A 21,679-nucleotide genomic window follows, 5' to 3' on the forward strand; every position below is an offset into this window, starting at 1 on the left:
CATTGGCAATGATGGGAAGATTAACTACTATAGATCTCAGATGGCATAATCAGGTATATAGAATTACAGCACTGTATGCCTATGTTACAGGTAAAGAAAGGGAAACTTTATTTCATAAAATCTTGGATTATGTAGTAATTAATATGAATATAATATAAATATTAATGGCAGATTTTAATTGTAATTTGAGGGGGGAAAAAAGAAGGCTAGAAGAAATTATGTTAAGAAATGCGGCAATTTAAAGATTTGAATAATAATTTGTAGACATATAGCCGAGAAACAAATGGAAATTTGCATAATGTATACATTTGTAAATATGTATGTTTGTAAAATAAAGCACCCCTACTCAGTGGCGGCTGGTGACTTCAAATCAAAGGGGGGCTGCAGGAGACAGCTGAATAGGTGGGGCCAACGAGAAGGGGTGTGGCCAGTTTGAAAGGGGCAGAACTATGGTCAAAAACCACAACTGGAACTTTAATTAAATATGCTGCCCTGGGTGCCACACTGCCATTACGAGACTCCAATCAAGACAAAATGAAATGTAGAAGAAAAAAAAAATATTTCAATGCAATGGCTACATGACAGCTTACTTAATATCTAGAAGAAAAAAAAGGTTGTGAGGCATGAAAAAATAAATTACTTTTTAAATACATTACTGGAAAGCCAGTCATAAAAAAAAACAAGCAGCACTCAAATCAAACCACTTCTCCTTGCACTGCAGTTCTAATTATAATTTATATTCAGCTTTATAAAAGTAAGTAACATGCTGAAAGTAGCAATCTCTGCGATACCCCCACTTGTAAAAATGTTTCTTATCCAAAAAAGACTTGCTACCTGACAACTATCTACTTGTTTCATGGGGAAAACATGATCAAAGTAAAAAATGAACAGCAAACTAGAAACAAGCTCAAGATAAATTGCTTAAAGGATTACTGCACAGGTTATGGACCACACATGATAGATTGCCGCTCTGTTTAGTTTACAGGTAAAGCCTGTAAAGATGACTGCAAGTCTCCAACAAATGTAATGAGCTTCTGAAAATACTGTAATCCTGTCCTTTATTACAAATACTGTCATATGCATTTCAATACCTAAGGCTTATACGTTATCTAGTTATGTAAGGGTAAGGCGGTTCACACAGCCTATCTTGACCTCGCCAAGGCTTTCAACACCATCCCCCATTCTGGAATTATAGCTAAACTCACTAAACTAGATATAAATCCCTACATCACAAGATGGGTTGCCAACTAGCTCACGGACAGAACCCACACTGTAAACGCTGCAGACTCCAAATCTGACCAAGCCAGTGACAAGTGGAGTACCACAGGGTTCAGTCCTGGGACCTCTCCTGTTTGGTATCTACTTCTCTGAAGTACAGGCTAACATAGAAGGCTTTGGCTAACAAAGTTCGCAGATGACTGCAAACTAGGAGCCATAGTAGAGTCCCCAAATGATGTGGATATCCTACAGAAGGGCCTCACTGAGACAGATGCCTGGTGTCAGAGCCATGGCCTCAAACTCAATGCCAAAAAGTGCACTGTCATCCCCTTTCATAAAAACTCAGTACCCATGAACTGCCAACATAGGCGGCAGTCTACTTAAAGCTGAATGTGTGATGAGAGACCTTGGCACCAAGGTGGACACTAGTCTCTCCTCTGATAATCACATCGCCACAGTAGTCAGGAAATCCTTCTATGTGGCACACCTAAGCACAAAAGGGTTCTCATAAAAAAAAAAAAAAAAAAAAAGAAGGTCATTGTTCCCCTCTACTCGACACTCATTAGACCCATTATAGAGTACAACGCCCCTTTTGGAATGTACCTCACAAGACATCTGCAGCAACTGGAAAGGCCACAAAAGTACCTTACAAAGAGGATTACTGGCCTCAAACAAATGCCCTACACTGACAGTCTCAAAAAACTCCAGCTTTACTCCGTAGCATATCGCCTACTCCAAGGTGCTCTCTGCCTAACATATAAAGCTACATCAAACTCAGAGCTGTTGGACATGCTCCACCTAAAGAAATCGCAATCCCTCCCAGCTACAAGCTCTAGGGACATAAACCTTGTCACCACAATAAACAGGACATGCTGGAGGGATAGATTCATGTCCCAGAGACTTCCCAAACTCTGGAACAAGCTACACATCTATATCAAAGTTCCTCATTAGCACTCTTCAAGAAAAATCTTGATGAGTGCATGGGAAATACGAAATACACCCCGGGGATCACTTCTGTGGCTCTGCTCGACAGGGGCACAGGAAAATAACTTTCTTGGGTGGTGTAAGCCAGGGACCCTTGTTGGCTAGGCTTACTTAGGCCCTTGGGCCGATAGCCTAGTATCTATCTATGAACCTATGTAAATATTCTCTGCATGGCAACAACAAAAAGGTTTTCAATGTTGGTAATTCTTTAACAGTATGCTTATTAAAGCTTACTTGCATCTTACAATCTCAGACAAGCTTACATGATGGTCACTAAAACATTGCTACTTAAACACAGAGCAGCAGGGCACTGCAACAACATGCATTTTCTGAATAATAAGAAGCATAAATGAACAGTATAAAAATAAGACAGAAAACTAGAACATTCTGCAAAATCAAGGACAGATGAAAAGCCACTGTCGTACTTGTGTCGACCTTGGATGGGGGAATACTCTGCACACTTACACTGCATTACTGCTCCTTGCCTTGCTTGGACACATCCAGAGTCACTACATGGAGGAGTGGGGTGCAACAAGTATGTCACAATTTGAAATGTCTCTGGCTGACGGTGATGGCTCATTTGTCATACCTCTCAACCTCAGAGCAAGAAATCTGGACAAAGCATACATAGAAGTGGCACAAAGGTCCAAAAATAAGGACAATTTTTTAAATATTGCTCTTATAAACTTAGAAAGATAATAGGATAGCAATAGGTCTTGCATTAGTATGAATTTTCTGAAGGGTATAAAATCTGAAACTCAAATGTCTGTCATTATTTTCTAACTTCAATCTTGCCAGAAAATCATAATTTTATGAAAAACTGACCAAAAATGTGATGCAAAAATATAAAATTGCCGCACAATACAGCTGGGAACCTGTCAAAGAAGGGGCACTTTTTTAATATTAATACTGTTTACTTGAGCGGCTGACAAAATAAGAGAATCTAAATGCATTTCTGAAATAAAAGTAATCTATAACTCTGATCATTACAATTATTTATAATTGTAAACCTTCCACGTTGTCTTCCAAAACTGCCATCTTGTGGAGGGCTTGAGAGAGAGCAACATTTTGAGCCAAAATTGGGGACAGTTGAGAGGTTTGGATATTCCTAATTCTATAAAGTGATTTGTTTGCACGTACCTCTCAACCTCTTAATGCAGGAAATCTGGACAAGATCAAATATATTTGGGGAACATAGAAACAGTACTAAAAATGTGTCTTGTATAAACTTAGTTGATAGAATAACAGTTCTTGTTTAGCATGCATTTTTCTTAAGGTTATGAAGTCTGAAACTCAATGAATGTTATTATTTAGTGACTTCATTCCTAAATGATTTGCCAGAAAACCACAAATGTTATGGGGAACAAACCAAAAATAAGAAGCAAAAATCTGGACAGTTGAGAGGTATAGTTCAGCCGGGGCTGTCTGAGTTTGCTGCCCTTCCTCCCTCACAAAATCATGGTTGAAAGGGGCCTCCCCCCTGCAGCCATTCCAATGTCCCATTACTTGGCTATTTCCCCCCATTTACCATAAACATTGTGCATACTGCTTTACTTTCATTTGAAAGTTTTATTTTGGATTTTACAGCACAAACACTAATAGATATCTGCTAAACAAAGCAATGCAGTCTCACAATGAAAACAGACTTGGCATTAAAACTTCTCTGCCCTTGAAACTCACATTCATTGAAAGCATTGAAACCCACATTCAAAGAAAATACATTTTGCCAGTGGCAGATAAAGATTGACTTTGGGCTGTTTTCAAATCATAGGCCCCTTGCACACGAAACACACATGTGTTCTTTGATACACCTTCCTGATTGTATTAAATTATATTCATTGCATAATACAGTACAGTTGTTAGAGGGAGTTTTAAATTTGTTTTGAACATTTTTTGCAGTAAACAATGAAACAAAATGCATGCACCAATAATGACAAATCTGTCCAATTCAGAACATTTCCGTCATAAAAGTCTACTCAAACTTCGACATTTCACCAGTATCAGTAAATATGCAAAATCTCTGAAGAAGTAAAAGTCATCTAAATAATTCCACATTAAAGAGATCTGTAACTAATGAAGATGTTGCTGCTAGCAAACAACTTTATATTTCTTTGTTTCATCTACAAATAAAGTGCCTGTTACCCATGAGGAATAAACTGCCTATGTTACATTTAAAAAAAGCTAGTAATATTGCAATAGGGAATGGATGGCAAACTGATAATAGGTTACTAGGTATATTCGCCAAAAAAGACTGCAGCATCCACTCCCTTTACAGCACAGTACAGTATCAGCAATGCATCAACATACTGTGGGAGTGGAACCCACAGCCTTCTGCATCAAAAGCAAGTACACTACCTTTAGTGCTATTAACAATGCAATCAGACTCAGATAAGCAGCACTAAACTTTTCTTCCCCTGCAGCTCTTAGCTCCTTGTAAAATCTACTTGACACTGAGCAGCAACTCTCAATTTTGCAGAACACGAAATCTAGAAAAAAAACAAAATATATGGGGGGGGGGGGGACAAAAGCCCAAAACCCAGGGACAAATTTTAAACATTGCTTGTATAATCTTGGAAAGTTGCTAGAATAAAATGCTGTGTTACCACCAAAAGTTTCACCATCAAGTCTTGAACCCAGGACCTTGTGCAAAACAGTCAGAGCAACATACCATTATGCCACATTAGCTATTTTGTGAAAGGGAAAAAGACAAACCTAAATGGCCACCATTTAGTGAATTCAGTTCTCACCATAGCTGTCAACCTCTTAGCACAAAACACCTGGTGAAAGCCAATAATGTGGGCATATAGCCCCCAAACATATTCAGTGAATTCAGTTCTCACCATAGGTCTCAACCTCTTAGTACAAAACACCTGGACAAAGCCAGTAATGGGGGAATAACCCCCCCCCAACATATTCACTGAATTCAGTTCTCAACATAGCTCTCAGCCTTAGCACAAAAAATCTGGCCAAATCCAATAATGGGGGGGGGGGGATACAGTCCCAAAAATAGGGACAAATTTCAAATATTCATCTTATAAACTTCTGTTACCATGTACTTTCTGAAGAATATGAAGTCTGAAGTTCAAATGCCTGTCATTTTTATTTATTTAACATTTGTTAACCAGGAAAATCTGACTTGGAACAAAAGCCAGTTTTCAGCAGAGGCCCTGGGAGAAACACTCCAGACACATGACTTTGTAACATGGCAGGACACCAGAGCTCCCAGAGGAACCCCACACAAACACAGGGAGGACATGCAGACTCCACACAAAAGACACATCAGCCAAGAATCAAACCAGATAACTTGTAGCTGTGAAGCAACAATGCTACCACTGCACCATCAACTATCTTCTTCTTTTGGCTTTTTCCCAGTTAGTGGTCACCACAGCGGATCACCTGTCCGCTCATGATTGGCAGTGGAGTTTTACATAGTAGAGTTGCCAACTCAGAAGGCACACACATGCACACACTCACACCTAGGGACAATTTAGAGTATCCAGTCCACCTACAGCATGTCTTTGGGATGTTTGAGTAAACCGGAGCACCTGGAGGAAACCCACGCGACCACAGGGAGAACATGCAGACTCCGCACAGAAGGCACACCAGCCGAGGATCGAACTGGAGAACCTCTTGCTGTGAGGTGGCAACGCTAACTGCTGCACCACCCCGGCCGCCCAGCACCATCAACTATTTGGTTAGGTGGAAAGTTCTTTGTGTGAGCTCATTTATTTGGAAGCTGTGGCGTGGTCTGGTAAGAGCCAGTCACAAAGTCAAGTAGTATAAAATAGTGGTTGTGGGAATCTACCAGGTATTTACAGTATGTAGATTTATATTACCAGGCATTTTGGGAACTGATTGAATGAAGTTTCAAGTACAGAAATGAAGGAATGCTAAGCCAAAATCAGCTATTAATTCATGCTGAAGGTATCATCTGCTAGACAGCGATGGTAATGCAGCTTTGAATGGCCCTGCTAGAATAAAGCAAAATGCACACGTAGATATATACACACACACACACACACACACACACACACACACACACACACACACACACACAAGTACCGGGTTTGGAATTTGTTCGTCTGCAGAATCCTGTACCCACACAACAGTACGAATCCCCAGTTGTACCTGCTTCAATGTCCTTCCTGCTTCCCCGCGAGAGTCCAGTCGCAAAGTAAAACATTCTTCCCGTGACAGTAGGCTACAGTCTGCAGACGTTGCAGTCCAAATGTCCTCCATTCTATGCGGTCATCACCAGATAGAACCCTGGGCATCTGACTACAGAGATGCCTTCTTCCCAATCCGGACTGCTGTTGCAGTCCAGATTCCTGTGAGTTCTTGGAACACCTGCACGCATCTGCGGAATTCCCAGACTCGCGATTTCTTTTCTTTTCACAGCTGGAGAGGCTGCAGTCCTATAGCACGACCTGCCCCTGTCCCTACTCTTTCTGAGGTGATCACCAGGTGGTGCCGGAAGGCTGTTACCGGTAATCAATTAATCTGTTTTCTTCCAATATTTTTCTTTATTTTTCCCATTTTCATACATAAAATTAATACAATCAAAACAAAACATTTTAACCTCGATGCTATTACAGTACAAGTAATGACTGATCATATTTGCTACATCATAAGACAAACATAATAAGAAACAAAAAAGAACACACACACACACTAACATTCTTACACAATGTACAATAAGTGCTATCATTTTATACTACCAAATGAGATTTACCTTTCATCCTGCCTTCATTTACTCATAGGTTGGTTACTAGGCTATCGGCCCTAGGGCCTATACAAGCCTAGCCATAACAATTCCCTGAATATTTCTTCCAGCAATATTTACTTCCCTGGACCCGTCTAGCAGGGCAACGGACATGATGACATGATCCCAGAGGTGAATTTCCTATCTCCCATCCAATCGTCAAGGTTCCTTTTGAAGAGGGTCAAGGAGGCATCCTGCTTGACATGTATGGACAGTCTATTCCAGAGTATGGTGAGTCTCTGGGTCAGGAACCTATCCCCTCCAACATGTTTTGTTCATTGTGGTGACAAGGTTTAGATCCCTGGAGCGTTTGGCTCTGAGGGATTGGGATTTCTTTAAGTGTAGCATGTCCAACAGCTCTGGGTTTGACATGGCCTTGTATGTTAAGCAGAGATCGCCTCAGAGTATAGCTGGAGTTTTTTTTAGATGGTCAGTATAGGGCATCTGCTTTAGGCCTGTGATTCTTTTAGTGAGGCATTTCTGCGGCCTTTCCAGCTGTTGCAGATGTCTTGTGAGATACATACCAAACGTGGCGTTGTACTCTGAGGTGTCACATAGAAGGATTTCCTGACTGTTGTGGCAATGTGGTTATCGAAGGGGAGATCACTGTCCACCTGTGTCCGTAAGTCTCTCATCACACTTTCGGTGTTTAGTGTACTGCCACCTAGGTGGTAATTCAAGGGTACATGTTTTTTTCCAAAGGGGATAACTATACATTTCTTGGCATTAAGCTTGGGCTCATGGCTCTGGCACCACGCATCTGTTTCTGTAAGGCCCTTTTGTAGAATATCCACATCATTTGAGGATTCAATAATGGCTCCCAGTTTGCAGTCATCTGCGAACTTTGTTAGCCAGAGACCCTTAGTGTTGGCCTGTACTTCAGAGAAGTAGATGCCAAACAAGAGCAGTCCCAGGACTGAACCCTGAGGTACTCCACTTGTCAGTTGCCTGGAGCTGGATTTGGAGTCTGCTACTTTTACGGTCGGGTTCTGTCAGTAAGCCCGTTGGCAACCCATCGAGTGACATAGGGATTTATGCCCAGCTCAGTAAGTTTATCTATGAGTCCCGAGTGGGGATGGTGTTGAAGGCCTTGGCAAGGTCCAGACAGGCTGTGTGGACCGCCTTACCCTTGTCCACAGCTCTGGAGGCTGATTTGAAGAAGTCAATCAGGTTCAGGAGACAAGATCGGCCCTTCACGAACTCATACTGGGTTGGGTCCAGTGTTTGAAGGTTGCCAATGTCTTTGTTTATAAGTTCCATGATAATGTGTTCCATGACTTTGCAGATCAGGCTCGTCAGACTGATGGGACAGTAGTTCCCGGGATCCAAGGTGGATCCCCCCACCTTGTGGAGTGGGATAACTGTTGCTGTGCACCACTCAGTGGGCACGAAGCCTGAGGTGAGGCTATGATTAAACATGACACTTAGGTGAGGTGCCAGTTAATTTTGTATTCCATGTAGTACACAGTCCGGGATGTCATCTGGTCCCATGGATGCTGTATTCTTAGCTTTGTAGAGTGCAATTTCTACCTGTGTGGCCGTGAATACAACTATGTATTTCTACTGGAAAAAAAGAAGAGAATAAAATGCTATTTGTCTTTTTTATGTATCATATCCCTTATTCTGCTCTTCTTGTTTAAAAATGCCATCAAGAATATTCCAAAATTGCAGAAAGTACAAACATTTGAGTTAATTATCAGTTTATGTGCTAATATAAGTTCGATTGCCATTTGTCTAAAGCCCTCCCATCACATTTGATAACTGCCCAACCAGTTTTGAGTAATGTACAATTTTATTAGTGAGATCATCATAATTAATACATGTAATATTTGTTTTGCTAGTTTCAGAGATGTAATATATAATATTGCAAACTCCCACGATAATGCTGACATTTCACAGCCCACCTTGTCTAATCTGCAATGAATACCACAATTTATAGGTATGCTTACAACTCCAGAAGATATGAATTAGATCTGCTTTCTGGGAGTAGCAAAAGGGGCAGTTTGGGAAGACTTTGGCTTTGAAATTATTACTGATGTAAAATATGCATAGGACGTTTTAAAGGGATGATCACCAAATCTAAGATGAAGGGTGTGAGTATAGATAAACTGGAGCCAGAGAAAACAGAAACTGTAATTCAGATAGAAAAAGTGGCTTTGGATGTGGATATTTGGCATCAGGGGTCTGGATGACTCTTGTTTTACAAAAAAAAAAAGATGGAAGAAGCAGAATTGGAAGAATCAGGAGCCATGCAGTGACCATGCTGTGGAGTACAGCAATGGACAAAATATTTGGCAGTGAGGTGAAGACAGGACAGAATGGTGCTGTAAACAATGGCATGAATACAGAGGGGGCATGTCTGGCCAGTGGAGTAATTGGTTTTAAAGCTGTGCACTGTGTTGGGATTCAAGAAGATGGAGCAGAGAGCAGTAGAGAGAGAGACACACAGACAGTAGTGTTTCTATGTTCAAAACGTATGCAGCAGCAGTAGCAAGTTCCAATGAAAGACTGGATAAAGAAAAGCATGTGCAGGTGCACTGGAGACGGACTGGAGCTGTTGTGAGCTGGAGGTAAAGGCCTGTTGTGAGTGTGAACTGCAAATAGATAGGTACTGTGTTTTAGACAATGTTGTTTTATATATATATATATATATATATATATATAATATTATTTATATATTTACCATCTCAAAAGTGCTTACTCCTCTCTGTACTCTTTTCTAGAGCTAACACCACTCTTAAGTATTCAACTGCGGTACCACCTTTAACATTCCTATAAGAAAAGTGCAGTCCGGGTCTGAACTGTCTGCAAACAGCTACAGTTAACTTTGAGTATGTGTCTAACTGTTTGAGCCAATCTTCATTTTCCCCTGGAGAGCACTGTGCTTTGGCTGTAAGCAGCCCCCCCCACCACCACCACACACATCTTCCACTTTCTCTTATTCCCTTCTGTTAGCAAATAGTATCCATAACTGATCAATACTGTGTGTTTGTTTATTTAAACTATACCACAGTAGCCTACTGATACAAGGTTATCCTGGTTTTCCACCTGAGAAATTAAGACAAGACTTACAGATTCAGAGCAGTCCTTGGTCAATTGGGATTGTTCTTAACACATACTTGTCTTGCTTTGTGATAGGTTCTTGTATGAGAGGCGGGCTGGAACCTAACAGGGTCTCTACCCACTTCGCTCCCCGCCCTACCCCCCATTCCCTCCCGCCCCCAGTGGTCCCACCTTTATTGCACTCAAACCCCTCCCATCTTTCCAATAGCCAACCACAGCGCTAACCCAACACTACCTCCTCCATATTCCCTCTATCACACCTCCTCAACTGACATGTACAAGCATACCTTTCCTTTGCTCACTGCATGCACTCTCCTTGCATATCTTACATCCTACCAAAGCTCCATCATTCCCCCACTCAACCATTACCACTGTACTACTACTCACACCACCACCCATGTCTCAGCCATACTCGGCTCCCCTCCCACCAGCTCAAAAACCATCCCAATGCACCCCCCACATATTCTACCAACTATATTACTCAAACGTAAAGCATCCCTACAACTTAACATAGTAACCCTCCCACCATACCTATTGCCCACAGAGAACAATCATAAAATTTCCCTTATAAACAAACACATTCAAAAACTGAGAAAACTAATAATCTCATGCATATCAAAACTAGCCCTAAGTGGAGACATCCACCCCAACCCTGGCCCTACCATCTCCAACCCCAATCCTCATAATCAGACTAGAAACCACAACTTCTCCCATATTACAGCCAATAGAAAGCCAAGTGACTTCCTTCTACTAAGCCTAAATATTAGAAGTATATCCAACAAAGTCCATGAACTCCATGCCACCATAGACTTATACTCCCCAGATATAGTCGTCCTGACAGAAACCTGGCTAAAACCTCACATTACCAGTGAGAAAATACTCCCTACAGGTTACGGCATACTAAGAGTAGACCGGTTAAACAAAAAAGGAGGTGGTGTAGCTGTAATATTTAAACAACATCTAAACATCCAGATCTTAAAATCATCAGCTCCACAAATAGGCAATGAAGAAATAATATATACCAACCTCAAAATTAACCAAAACAAAACCATCAACATAATTGGATGCTACTTCCCACCTGGCCAAAACATCCCTCCACTAGAAAACCTCCTTAGCTGGTCTACCCACCATCTCCCCCAAGAAACTATCATCTTAGGTGATTTCAATATTGACTGGCAGTCCTGTTCTGGCAACAATCCAACCCATCATGTACACCTTCATGGCTTCACCCAATTAGTCCAGTCACCAACAAGGATAAATAAAAACTCCAGCAAGCACTCTACCCTGGATTGGATACTAGTCAGTAAGAACCCCCAGTCATATATAACAGGCTGCTTATCAGATAGCTTCAGTGATCACTCCCCAACATTCCTACTCAAAAAATACCTGTACCAAGCTAAACCTGTCATCTATCGTCAAATACACAAAAATAAACTTTAACCCACTCACATTCATCTCATCCCTCAAAGAATGTAACTGGCATGCTCTAAAGTACCTCAGTCTAGATGACGCAGTTGAATCTTTTAATACTACCTTCCTGAACATCCTTAATTACCATGCCCCCATAAGATTTTCCAGAACCAAAGCACAACCCTCCCCATGGCTACAGAAAATCACTAAGTCAGAAATGAAAAACAGGGATAAAGCCTGGGAGCACTGGCGCAAAACCAAAACCCCCGCAGCTAGACAGAAATTCCTAGAACTATGCAATAGAGTCAAAAAGCTAATAAAACAGGACAAATTTCAATACTACCAGTCTGCCCTAGACTCCTCACAACACAGCCCCAAACAATTCTGGTCCTCCATAAACTCCATCCTCCACCCAGGTAAAGTCAGTACCCCTCCTCCCAACATCCCTCACTCCTCAGAAAATATTGCTACCTCATTCAACACACACTTCACCCAAACCATACTATCACTAGCTAAACAACACAACCCTCCCTCCAACCCACACCTTCAACTAGTAATCTCCCACTGCCTTCTCTTTTCTCCTGTACCTACCTCCAACATAAAACAACTCTTAACTAAACTTAAACCCACCAAATTAGCAGCAGACAACCTCCCAAGTGAATACCTACAAAATCGCAGCTGATGCTCTAGCCTACCCAGTATCCATCTTGATTAACCGATCTCTGTCAGAAAGTTACGTTCCCACATTGTGGAAAGTCTCACATATAATTCCCCTCCACAAAGGCGGACCCTCTGCAGAACTAACCAATTACCGCCCCATAGCTATTCTCTCTCCACTCTCCAAAATACTAGAGAGATGCATACACTCTCAGGTCTCACACTACCTCCTTACTAACAACCTCCTTTCCAGTACTCAGCATGGTTTCCGACCAAACCATAGCACCACCACTGCCTTACTCTCCTTTACAAACACTATCCTTCAGCATAAAAACAATGGCTATCTCTCCTCTGCTACTTTCCTAGACCTATCTAAAGCATTTGACATGGTCCCACACAAACAACTTATCTCTGTCCTCAATAACCTATCCTTCTCACAGTCAGTCACCAACTGGTTTCAGAGTTATCTTGTCTGACCGCCAACAATCCGTTGTATGGCAGAATGACATATCTCCCCAACTACCTGTCTCCATAGGGGTTCCCCAAGGATCCATCCTTGGACCCCTACTTTTCTCTGTTTACACCAATAATCTAGCCTCTGCCACCAAACATGGCATACTCATCCAATACGCAGATGACTCTACCATCATCTGCTCAGCCCAGTCCCTACCCAAACTCCAAAAAGTCACACAGGAAGCCTTTTCCTCTGTTGAAACATGGTTATCTGATACCAAATTAATACTCAACCCAAACAAAACTAAACTACTCATCTTCCAACCCACCAAACATACTCAAAACAACTCTCACTAACATCACAGCAAAAGACAACACCACTATATACCCAACTGAACACACCAAATTGCTAGGAGTGGAAATAGACAAACTAAAATTTGACATTCACATATCCATGACCATAAAAAAGTCCACAAAAAACTAGGAGCATTATACAGAAATAAACAATTTCTCACCAAAGCAGCAAAGATTTCAATAGCAAATTCCCACCTTATCTCCACCCTACTTTATGCCTCTCCAGTATATACCAACCTAAGGCAATGTGATCTAAACAAGCCAGAGACCTGCTACAACAAAATCGCAAAATTCGCCACAGGGGCATCCTACCATAGTCACCACTGTCTCTCACTTGCTGAACTGGGCTGGCTTGAACTCCCTCACCTCCTTCAGTGGTATCAACTCTCACTCACCCACAAACTAGTAAACCATCCACTAAATGTCCCATCCCTCCAGAATCTACTCCAACCCTATCGCACCACCAGACCACTAAGATCCAGCAACAAAAATCACTTGCAGATCACTAAAGCCAATAACTCTGCTGGTGAAGCACTATTCTCTTGCCATAGCCAAATTATGGAACTCACTCCCACCCACAATTACCTCCGTACCATCATGCACCAATTTCAAAACTTTATTAAAAGCACACCTAAAAACATGCTGGCTATGCCCTTGCAACTCCCACTCTAATATCATCCACCCCATCCAACTACTACCTTTCTTTCACCTCCACTAACTACCTTGATGATAGCAAGCTCAGATGCTCATAAGCCTAATACTTATTATACAGCAGGAACTTCTCATTGTTACATTTGTTAATGCCTGTTATGTACTTCACAGATAAAGATTCTAGTTGTCTACTGATGTACTATGTTCTTCATCTGTAAATATGTTGTAAGTAATTTCTATGTTAAATTGTTAATCACTATGTAATCCAATGTAACTACTGTCTGTTTATTTTACTGTGGAGCTTTTCTCCCCGAGCCTCCACTGAAAATGGACCCACGTCCAGTCGGACACTCCTGGTCAACAAATTTAAATAAATAAATAAATTATGCCCTTATGAGTCAGTCTGCCTGATATTAAGGCATTAATGCATATAGAAAATGAATCTGTGAAATAAATTTTGAGATACTCGCATTACCAGGAAAAAAATGTTAATGAATGTGATAGGAGAATCAACAAATCTCCTTGGAAGGGATATGTTTATCAAAATGTAAATGTGTAGTTAAAAAGAAAACTGTTGTTACTATTTAGAATGAAAGATGAAAATAAATTAGAAATGTTTTTCCAAGCATATGTCAGGCTATGCATATTAAAAAAAGTTGTGGATGACAGACAGGAAAGCATGGACTGGGGACGTAAAGTTTGTGCAACTTTAAAAACAGAAATATAGTTGCAGCATGTGCCTAGTGTGATGGTGGTTGTTGTTTGTCTTTCGGCTTTTCCCGGTAAGGGGTTGCCACAGTGGAACTCTAGTCCGCTAATGATTGGCAGTAGATTTTTTACGAAACGCCAAGGTGCCATCTCGATGCCCAACCTTCAACGAAGGCACGCATGTCTTTCGAACGCTACCCGACCATGGGGAGGACACGCGGACTCCACACAGAAGGCACTCCCAGGCCAAACCGAGAATCGAACGGGAGAACCTCTTGCTGTGAGGTAACAATGCTACCGCCGTACCACCGCGGAAACTGCCTAGTGTGATGGTAATAAATGAAAAAGGGAGCGTTAAGTAATGGGGGAAGCCAAAAGCGTGTTTTTTTTTTTTTTTTTTGTGGGGATGAATCACATAATCCAAGGACTGTACAAAAAAGAAGGTGTGGACAGTGTGGGGAATTTGGACACTCCAGAAAAAATGTAAACCATACTGTAGGAAATGTGGAAGCGACTAGCATTTTTAGTTTGATTGTCTACCAATTTGTGAGGAAAGACAAAGTGAGGAAAATGAAGGTGAAGAAAAAGTTCTTACTCAAGAAAGGGTGGAAGAGAATGATGAAAAGATGGGGGTGGGGGTGAGTAACTAAAAATTAAAATGTAGAAAAAAGATAAACTAGATGAAGTCCACAAACTAATAAATGAAAAAGAAACACACACACAGTTGGAAAACAGGTTTGGGGTATTAGAAACAGAGGAAGAAGTAGTGGAAGATATGACCTCCGAGTCAGAAAAAAAACTGGAATGTTCTACTGGGGAAAGGGTGAGGAGGAAAAACAGGAGACTGAATTATGAACTGAGAAAAAAAGTTAATATAACTATACCATCACTGAGTGTGAATGGCATGAAATGTGATGTTAGAAGAATGATCATGTTTTAATGATTTAAAAAATAACAGAGAATTTGTTTACTACACAAGACGGAAAGGGGTAGAATTTGAGATGATGTGGAAAAGTGATGTGGACTATAGGCAGTGATACATGTTCAGGTATTGCAGTATGACTGAAAATGAAGAGACTACAACATTAGATATAATGGTAGTGATGGCAGGGAGAGTTTTGATGTGTGACGTAAGGAAGGGACAGAAGGTGTTTAGAGTAGTAATATACTCGTATACAAATGTAAATGAAATACAAAATGTTTTAGGAAATTCAAACTTATGGAATAGTAAATATGCCTGCTATGGTGATGGCTGACTAACTGTAATTTAAGAAAAGAGAAAGGGAAAATAGCACAAGATATAAAAATGCTGACAGTTTTTGTAAATAACAGTGGGTTAATAATAGGTAAACGGAGAGAATATACTCATAAGAGATGGTCATCTAAAACAGAGCTGGATTATATTTTATTTACTGATGGCATAAAACAAATAAAAGATGGAATTAGGCAAAGTCTTAACGGTTAAAAAGATTGACAGAAAAACTACACAAATGGAATGTCTTAAGAAGAAAGCGGGCAAGTGTGGGAAGAACATATGACAATGAAATTAGTTTAGGCAGTTTGACAAAGTAGTGGATTGTGTATAAAGAAAATTTTAAAGATATGCTTAAAATTAGACAGACTGCAATGGAAGAAGGAAAAGATGACATACAATAAGCAAAAATAAATTTGTGAAAGAATAGATGGGGGCAGGGGGAGCCTTCAGAAAGAATAAAATAGATTATATAAATATAATAAAGAATTATATTTAGACAAAAGTATTATTTGAAAGGGAGAAAAGTAGTAGTTTTTCCCATTCTTATGTAAAAAAAATTGACATGAGAGAAAATGAATGTAATAAATGATGAAAAAGAGATAAAATATAAACAAGAGGAAATTATAGATATAGCTGAAAGGTACGTACAGAATGTATATGAGGAAAAATAATGCGACAGCCATATGTATAGTAAAGAAAATGAAAAAGGAGGTAGCAGAAGAAATGGAAAAAAAAAAAAAGAAGAAAGTCAGAGAATGCTACAAAGGAAGGTATCTGTACCATGTCCAGATGGATTAGGGTATACTTTCATAAAGAAATGTCAGCTAATGAAAAGGACGTTTTTCTGAAAATATTGGACGGATGCAGGTATAAAAGAGACTTGTAACAACTTATAAAATTTATACAGAAAAATCGAGAAACAAGAAATAATTGGAGACAGATTACACTGGGAAATATTGAATATCAAATATTTATGAAGATTATTCAGACAAGAATAATGGATGTCATGAAAAAAGAACTGGATGAAGGTGTGTACAGGGTTAAAGGAAAGAGTAAATGAAATGTAAATAAAGGTTAATGTATTGAGTGTATAGATATGGGGAAAGGAAAAAGAAAATTATCAGTGCGTGATGTGGCTAAGGAATTTGATAGTACTGATCATGGGGAAATGTTGAACATTTTAAAAGAATACAAGGCGGGAGGAAAATATGGATAGTGAAGACAATTTATAAAAATTCTCATGTATCTGTGATGGTAAATGGATGAGTAGGAAAAAAAATATGAGTGGTAAAGCAGGATTGCCCATTGAGCATGTGGCAGTTTGTAATGGCAAAGAATATAGCTATATAAACATGTAAAACAAGGTTAATGGGTGGTAGATGGAACCTATGCAGACAATTTTGTTTTAGTAGCCAAGAATAAACATTAGATGAGAGATAATTTACAGAACAGAAAAAGATTTTGGGTTCAGTAATATTACAGTTAAATAAGTCAAAAAGTAAGGAATTTGGAGATGCTTTAAGAATGGCAGGAATTTATCTTACCAGAAGCTAAATTAATGTTTTATGGGTTACGTTTGAAAGGGAACAAGTAGTAACAGAACAATTAAGAGAAGTTCTAAAAAATACAGACATTGACAGATTGGTGGAGAGTCTTTCAGTTGTCCCCAAGATAAAGGGTAAATATGTTAAACACATATTTTAGAAAAGCTAGCAGATTAGGTGGTGTGTACATGTTTCCAAGCTGTTTGAATGGTTGGGTCTTTTTTGCGGGTGGGGAGGGGGCAAAGTTGAATCCAATCAAAAAAGGGATATCTTATCATGTAAAAGAAAAAGGGGGGGGGCTTGAATTTAATAAATCTAATTGTTTCTTATTGTTAATAAATTTGTTTGGGCACTAAAAAGTGTATTTGAAAAATGTAAAGCTATGTGGATGGGTAGAGTAAGAAAAAATATAAAAACAAAAAGTTTTGGAAAAGAAGGAATATGAAAGTAAAATAAAAATTTAGAAAATTGATATAAATGAAGTAGAGATGCTATCAAAAAAATGAGAGGGAACTATATTAATTCTTCGGGGAAATGGGAAAGCAAATTAGGAAAAGGCAGGAATGATATGAATCGTTTATAAATCAGTGTTTTTTTTCTGCAGGACAAACTGCCAATGAAAAGTAACATGAAATATAAAATGACTGAACAAAGTGCGCGTAATGCTGTAATACTGAAGACATACATCACAGCATTGTGTTTTGGAATTATGTTTATGGTTGGAAGGCATATGGACACGGTGCTGTATCGGAAATATAAGGTGAATAAAATTGTATCTGTTGCTATTTGGTGTTGATCGAAAAGAAGATGTGAAGAATTGCTGAATAACAAAAGAAAACTGAGAAAGCAATATGTGATATAAAGAAACACTTATGTTGGGAAGGGTGGGGGGTGAACTGGGTTTTATATGTACTTAAGAAAATGAACGTGTTAAGTGTTTACATCTTACATCCTAATAAAGGTATAAACATAACGGATGTGAATTGTGAAAATAATGGATAACAGTTAATATAATAAAGCAACTGCAAGTCTTTTTGATAGCTGACATGGTATCCTATGCCCATCTTAGCTACAACTGACTCGGTCAGATAGGGCCTCGGTTTAACATCTCATTCCAGGGATGACACACTCAAAAGAGTGCAGCACCCACAAAATGTTGCAGCTGCAATGCAATATTAGACTTGTTTTAACTACGAACATGGTGTTGGCGCAAAGATAGGTACCAATACACAGTTGATGTTCAGTTAGGAGTTTTGATACGAACATGGTTTCATTTACACTACAGTGTTTCTGTTATTTTGCTCTGCATCTGTGTAGCAACCCATCTTCAACTAATGGTGTATATCTATGTATTCTTGTTTTCCAAGTGAAATTCCCATACTCACGGGTACTTAAACGGTGCAAAAGGGAAATTATACATACACGCACACACACATATGTATGTGTGAATCACACAGTGTATTGTGTGCTTTCTTTCTGAATAATGCAGTTTTATAGATCTGCCGTAAATTAAAGAATACAGTGTTCGGGAATCGTGTAAATCCTACAAACTACATTACTATCGCAGACAAACTGTATTAAACAAGCCACATAGCAGTAATACGCGGATATCTACTATAACCGGTATGAACTTATCAAGGATCTAACATACAACTGCACTGTTTTCATAGTACAGGCCTATAACAAAAGACCAAACAGAAGACAGGCTTAGTTTAAAAAATAAACTCACCATTATAGCTACGAGTTACTAACTACCTCCTACACCGGAACTAAATAAATAAATATTCGCGCGTTCTCCCATGCAACGCCCCTTACAGACTCTTCCTTTCCTACTCTAGGTAACTTGTACGATGTCTTGCGAAAAAGCGAAGCTCGCCCTTTCAAGTGGTACCGCCTACTGCCGTCTTTGAAAAAGGAGGGGAGGGTTTGTTTGCTTCCCGTTGTTTGCATAGCAAGTGTAGAAGGTTGTTTAGAAAAATGTTTTTTGTTTTTATACGTATTGCTATTTTTGTAAGAACTTGTAGTAATGCTTTGGTGGATTTTTTATTGTAACGTATGCTTCGGGTTATGTCCAATTATTTTGCATAAAAGTTCCAGAACCCTTCTGTTGGGCTGGTAATTATTGATTACTAGGTTTCAGAGCTAGTGTAACAAGATTTGTATTTGTAATATTGTGTTGAGATCACCTGAATGAGTATGTGTCAACAAGGCGTTTTCCTTTGCTGAACTGTATCCAGCAGTTGTCATTGCATGCGTGCTGGCTAGTTTTATCTTGTTTTGGACTTCGTGTATGTTGGCAAAACTCCCAAATTACACAAATAACATGCTAGACTTTACTTTTAGATTGCATAGGACAGTATGGTGTATCACCCCAATAAGAATATCTTTGCTCGGTCATGACTAACAAGGTTCATAGGTTGGTACTAGGCTATCGGCCCTAAGCCCAATGCAAGCCTAGCCATAACAATTCCCTGGACATTTTTTTCCCACAATATTTACTTCTCTGGGCCCCTGTCTAGCAGGGTGACTGACATGATCCCCGGGGTGAATATCCTATCTCCCATCCAATCATCAAGGTTCCTTTTGAAGAGGGCCAATAAGGTGCTCTGCTTGACATGTATGGGCAGTCTATTCCAGAGTATGGGGAGTCTCTGGGTCAGGGACCTATCCCTCCAGCATGTTTTGTTCAATGTAATGATAAGGTTTAGATCCCTGGAGCGTGTGGCGCTGAGGGATTGGGATTTCTTTAAGTAGAGCATGTCCAACAGCTCAGGGTTTGACATGGCCTTGTATGTTAAGCAGAGATCGCCTCTGAGTAGACAGTATGCCACAGAGTATAGCTGGAGTTTTTTTAGACAGTCAGCATATGGCATCTGTTTTAGGCCTGTGATTCTTTTAGTGAGGTATTTCTGTGGCCTTTCCAACTGTTGCAGATGTCTTGTGAGGTACATACGAATTGGGGCATTATACTCTATAATGGGTCTAATGAGGGATGAGTACAGTGGGACAATGACCTCCTTTTTTCTGGATGAAAAGCCCTTAGTGATGAGGTGTGCCACATAGAAGGATTTCCTGACTGTTGTGGCGATGTGATTATCGAAAGTGAGGCCACTGTTCACTTGTATCCCTAAGTCTCTCATCACAATTTCAATGTTTAGTGTAATGCCACCTATGTGGTAGTTCATGGGTAGATGTTTTTTTCCAAAGGGGATGACTAAACATTTCTTGGCATTAAGCTTGGGCCCATGGCTTTGGCACCAGGCATCTGTTTCTGCAAGGCCCTTTTGTAGAATATCCACATCATTTGGGGATTCAATAATGGCTCTCAGTTTGCAGTCATCTGCAAACTTTGTTCGCCAGAGTCCCTTAATGTTGGCCTGTACTTCAGAGAAGTAGAAGCCAAACAAGAGTGCTCCCAGGACTGAACCCTGAGGTAGGTACTCCACTTGTCTGGAGCTGGATTTGGAGTTGGCTACTTTTACAGTCTGGGTTCGGTCAGTAAGCCAGTTGGCAACCCATCGAGTGACGTAGGGATTTATGCCCAGCTTAGTAAGTTTATCTATGATTCCAGAGTGGGGGATGGTGTCAAAGGCCTTGGCGAGGTCCAGATAGGCTGTGTAGACCTCCTTACCCTCGTCCACAGCTCTGGAGACCAATTCAAAGAAGTCAATCAGATTCAGGAGTCAAGATTGGCCCTTCACAAACCCAAACTGGGAGGGGTCCAGTGTCTGGAGGTTGCCAATGCCTTTGTTTATAAGTTCCATGATAATGCGTTCCATGCCCTTGCAGATCAGGCTTTTCAGACTGATGGGACGGTAGTTCCTGGGATCCAAGGTGGATCCTCCCTTGTGGAGCGGGATAACTGTAGCTGTGCGCCACTCAGTGGACACGAAGCCTGAGGTGAGGCTATGATTAAACATGTCACTTAGGTGGGGTGCCAGTTCATTTTGTAGTTCATGTAGTACACAGCCTGGGATGTCATCTGGTCCCATGGATGCTGTATTCTTAGCTTTGGAGAGTGCTGTTTCTACCTGTGTGGCTGTGAGCATCTTCTTAATGGCTAGAAAGTTACAACTTCCGCTTGTAGGAATGAGTGTGCTCATTCAAATTCCCAGAGTGCATCCGGAAGTATCTTCTGTTCTTGTTGGGTACGTATTTTCTATCTCAAGACAAGAAGAAGCCCCTAACAGTGTAGGCTAGCACGAATCTGTACATAACTTGCATTTGGAAGCAGTATTACTTTTCAAATGTATATATTTCTTTTAGGAACAGTAGTATGATTCATACCCTTAATAAAATGTGCAAAGCATATTTGTAAATGGGTAAATTTTTTATAAAGGGACACTCTATATAATAATCGTAGTTTTGAGCCCACCATGACTCCAACTCACTGCTTGACCAGGGAACTGTTGATTGCTTGTAACATGGGTTGTGCAGAACAATAGGGTATTTAAGTGCTTTGCATTTTTTTCGGAGGAAACTGCACAGAGTGTTCAAAAAGGTAGGCCAATACAGCTATATGGACTATGTAATTTGGTTATTACAGACTATCCTACAGAACCTTTCTTTAGTCACACTGTTGTCAAATCCTTTGATCCCAAGCTTACTGACCCTAATGAG

General features: G+C 40.1%; 2 protein-coding genes across 2 annotated transcripts in view; one reads left to right on the forward strand and one right to left on the reverse strand.

Moving 5' to 3' along the window:
- The window catches only part of MND1 (meiotic nuclear divisions 1), a 937,304-nt gene extending 918,377 nt beyond the window's left edge, over nucleotides 1-18,927 (reverse strand). Inside the window, exon 1 of the mRNA XM_044063493.1 lies at nucleotides 18,789-18,927. Within this exon, the coding sequence (XP_043919428.1) occupies nucleotides 18,789-18,791 (3 nt within the window). The 5' untranslated portion in view covers nucleotides 18,792-18,927. The remainder of the gene's footprint in view (nucleotides 1-18,788) is intronic.
- Nucleotides 18,928-18,950: 23 nt separating this feature from the next.
- LOC122794195 (general transcription factor IIE subunit 1-like) overlaps nucleotides 18,951-21,679 on the forward strand; it is a 480,389-nt gene continuing 477,660 nt past the window's right edge. Inside the window, exon 1 of the mRNA XM_044062408.1 lies at nucleotides 18,951-19,023. The gene's annotated coding sequence lies outside the window, so the exon portion shown is untranslated. The remainder of the gene's footprint in view (nucleotides 19,024-21,679) is intronic.

This window comes from Protopterus annectens, chromosome 2.part1 (assembly GCF_019279795.1).
Source record: "Protopterus annectens isolate FY-2018-M chromosome 2.part1, PAN1.0, whole genome shotgun sequence".
In the NCBI taxonomy this organism is placed as follows: domain Eukaryota; kingdom Metazoa; phylum Chordata; order Ceratodontiformes; family Protopteridae; genus Protopterus; species Protopterus annectens.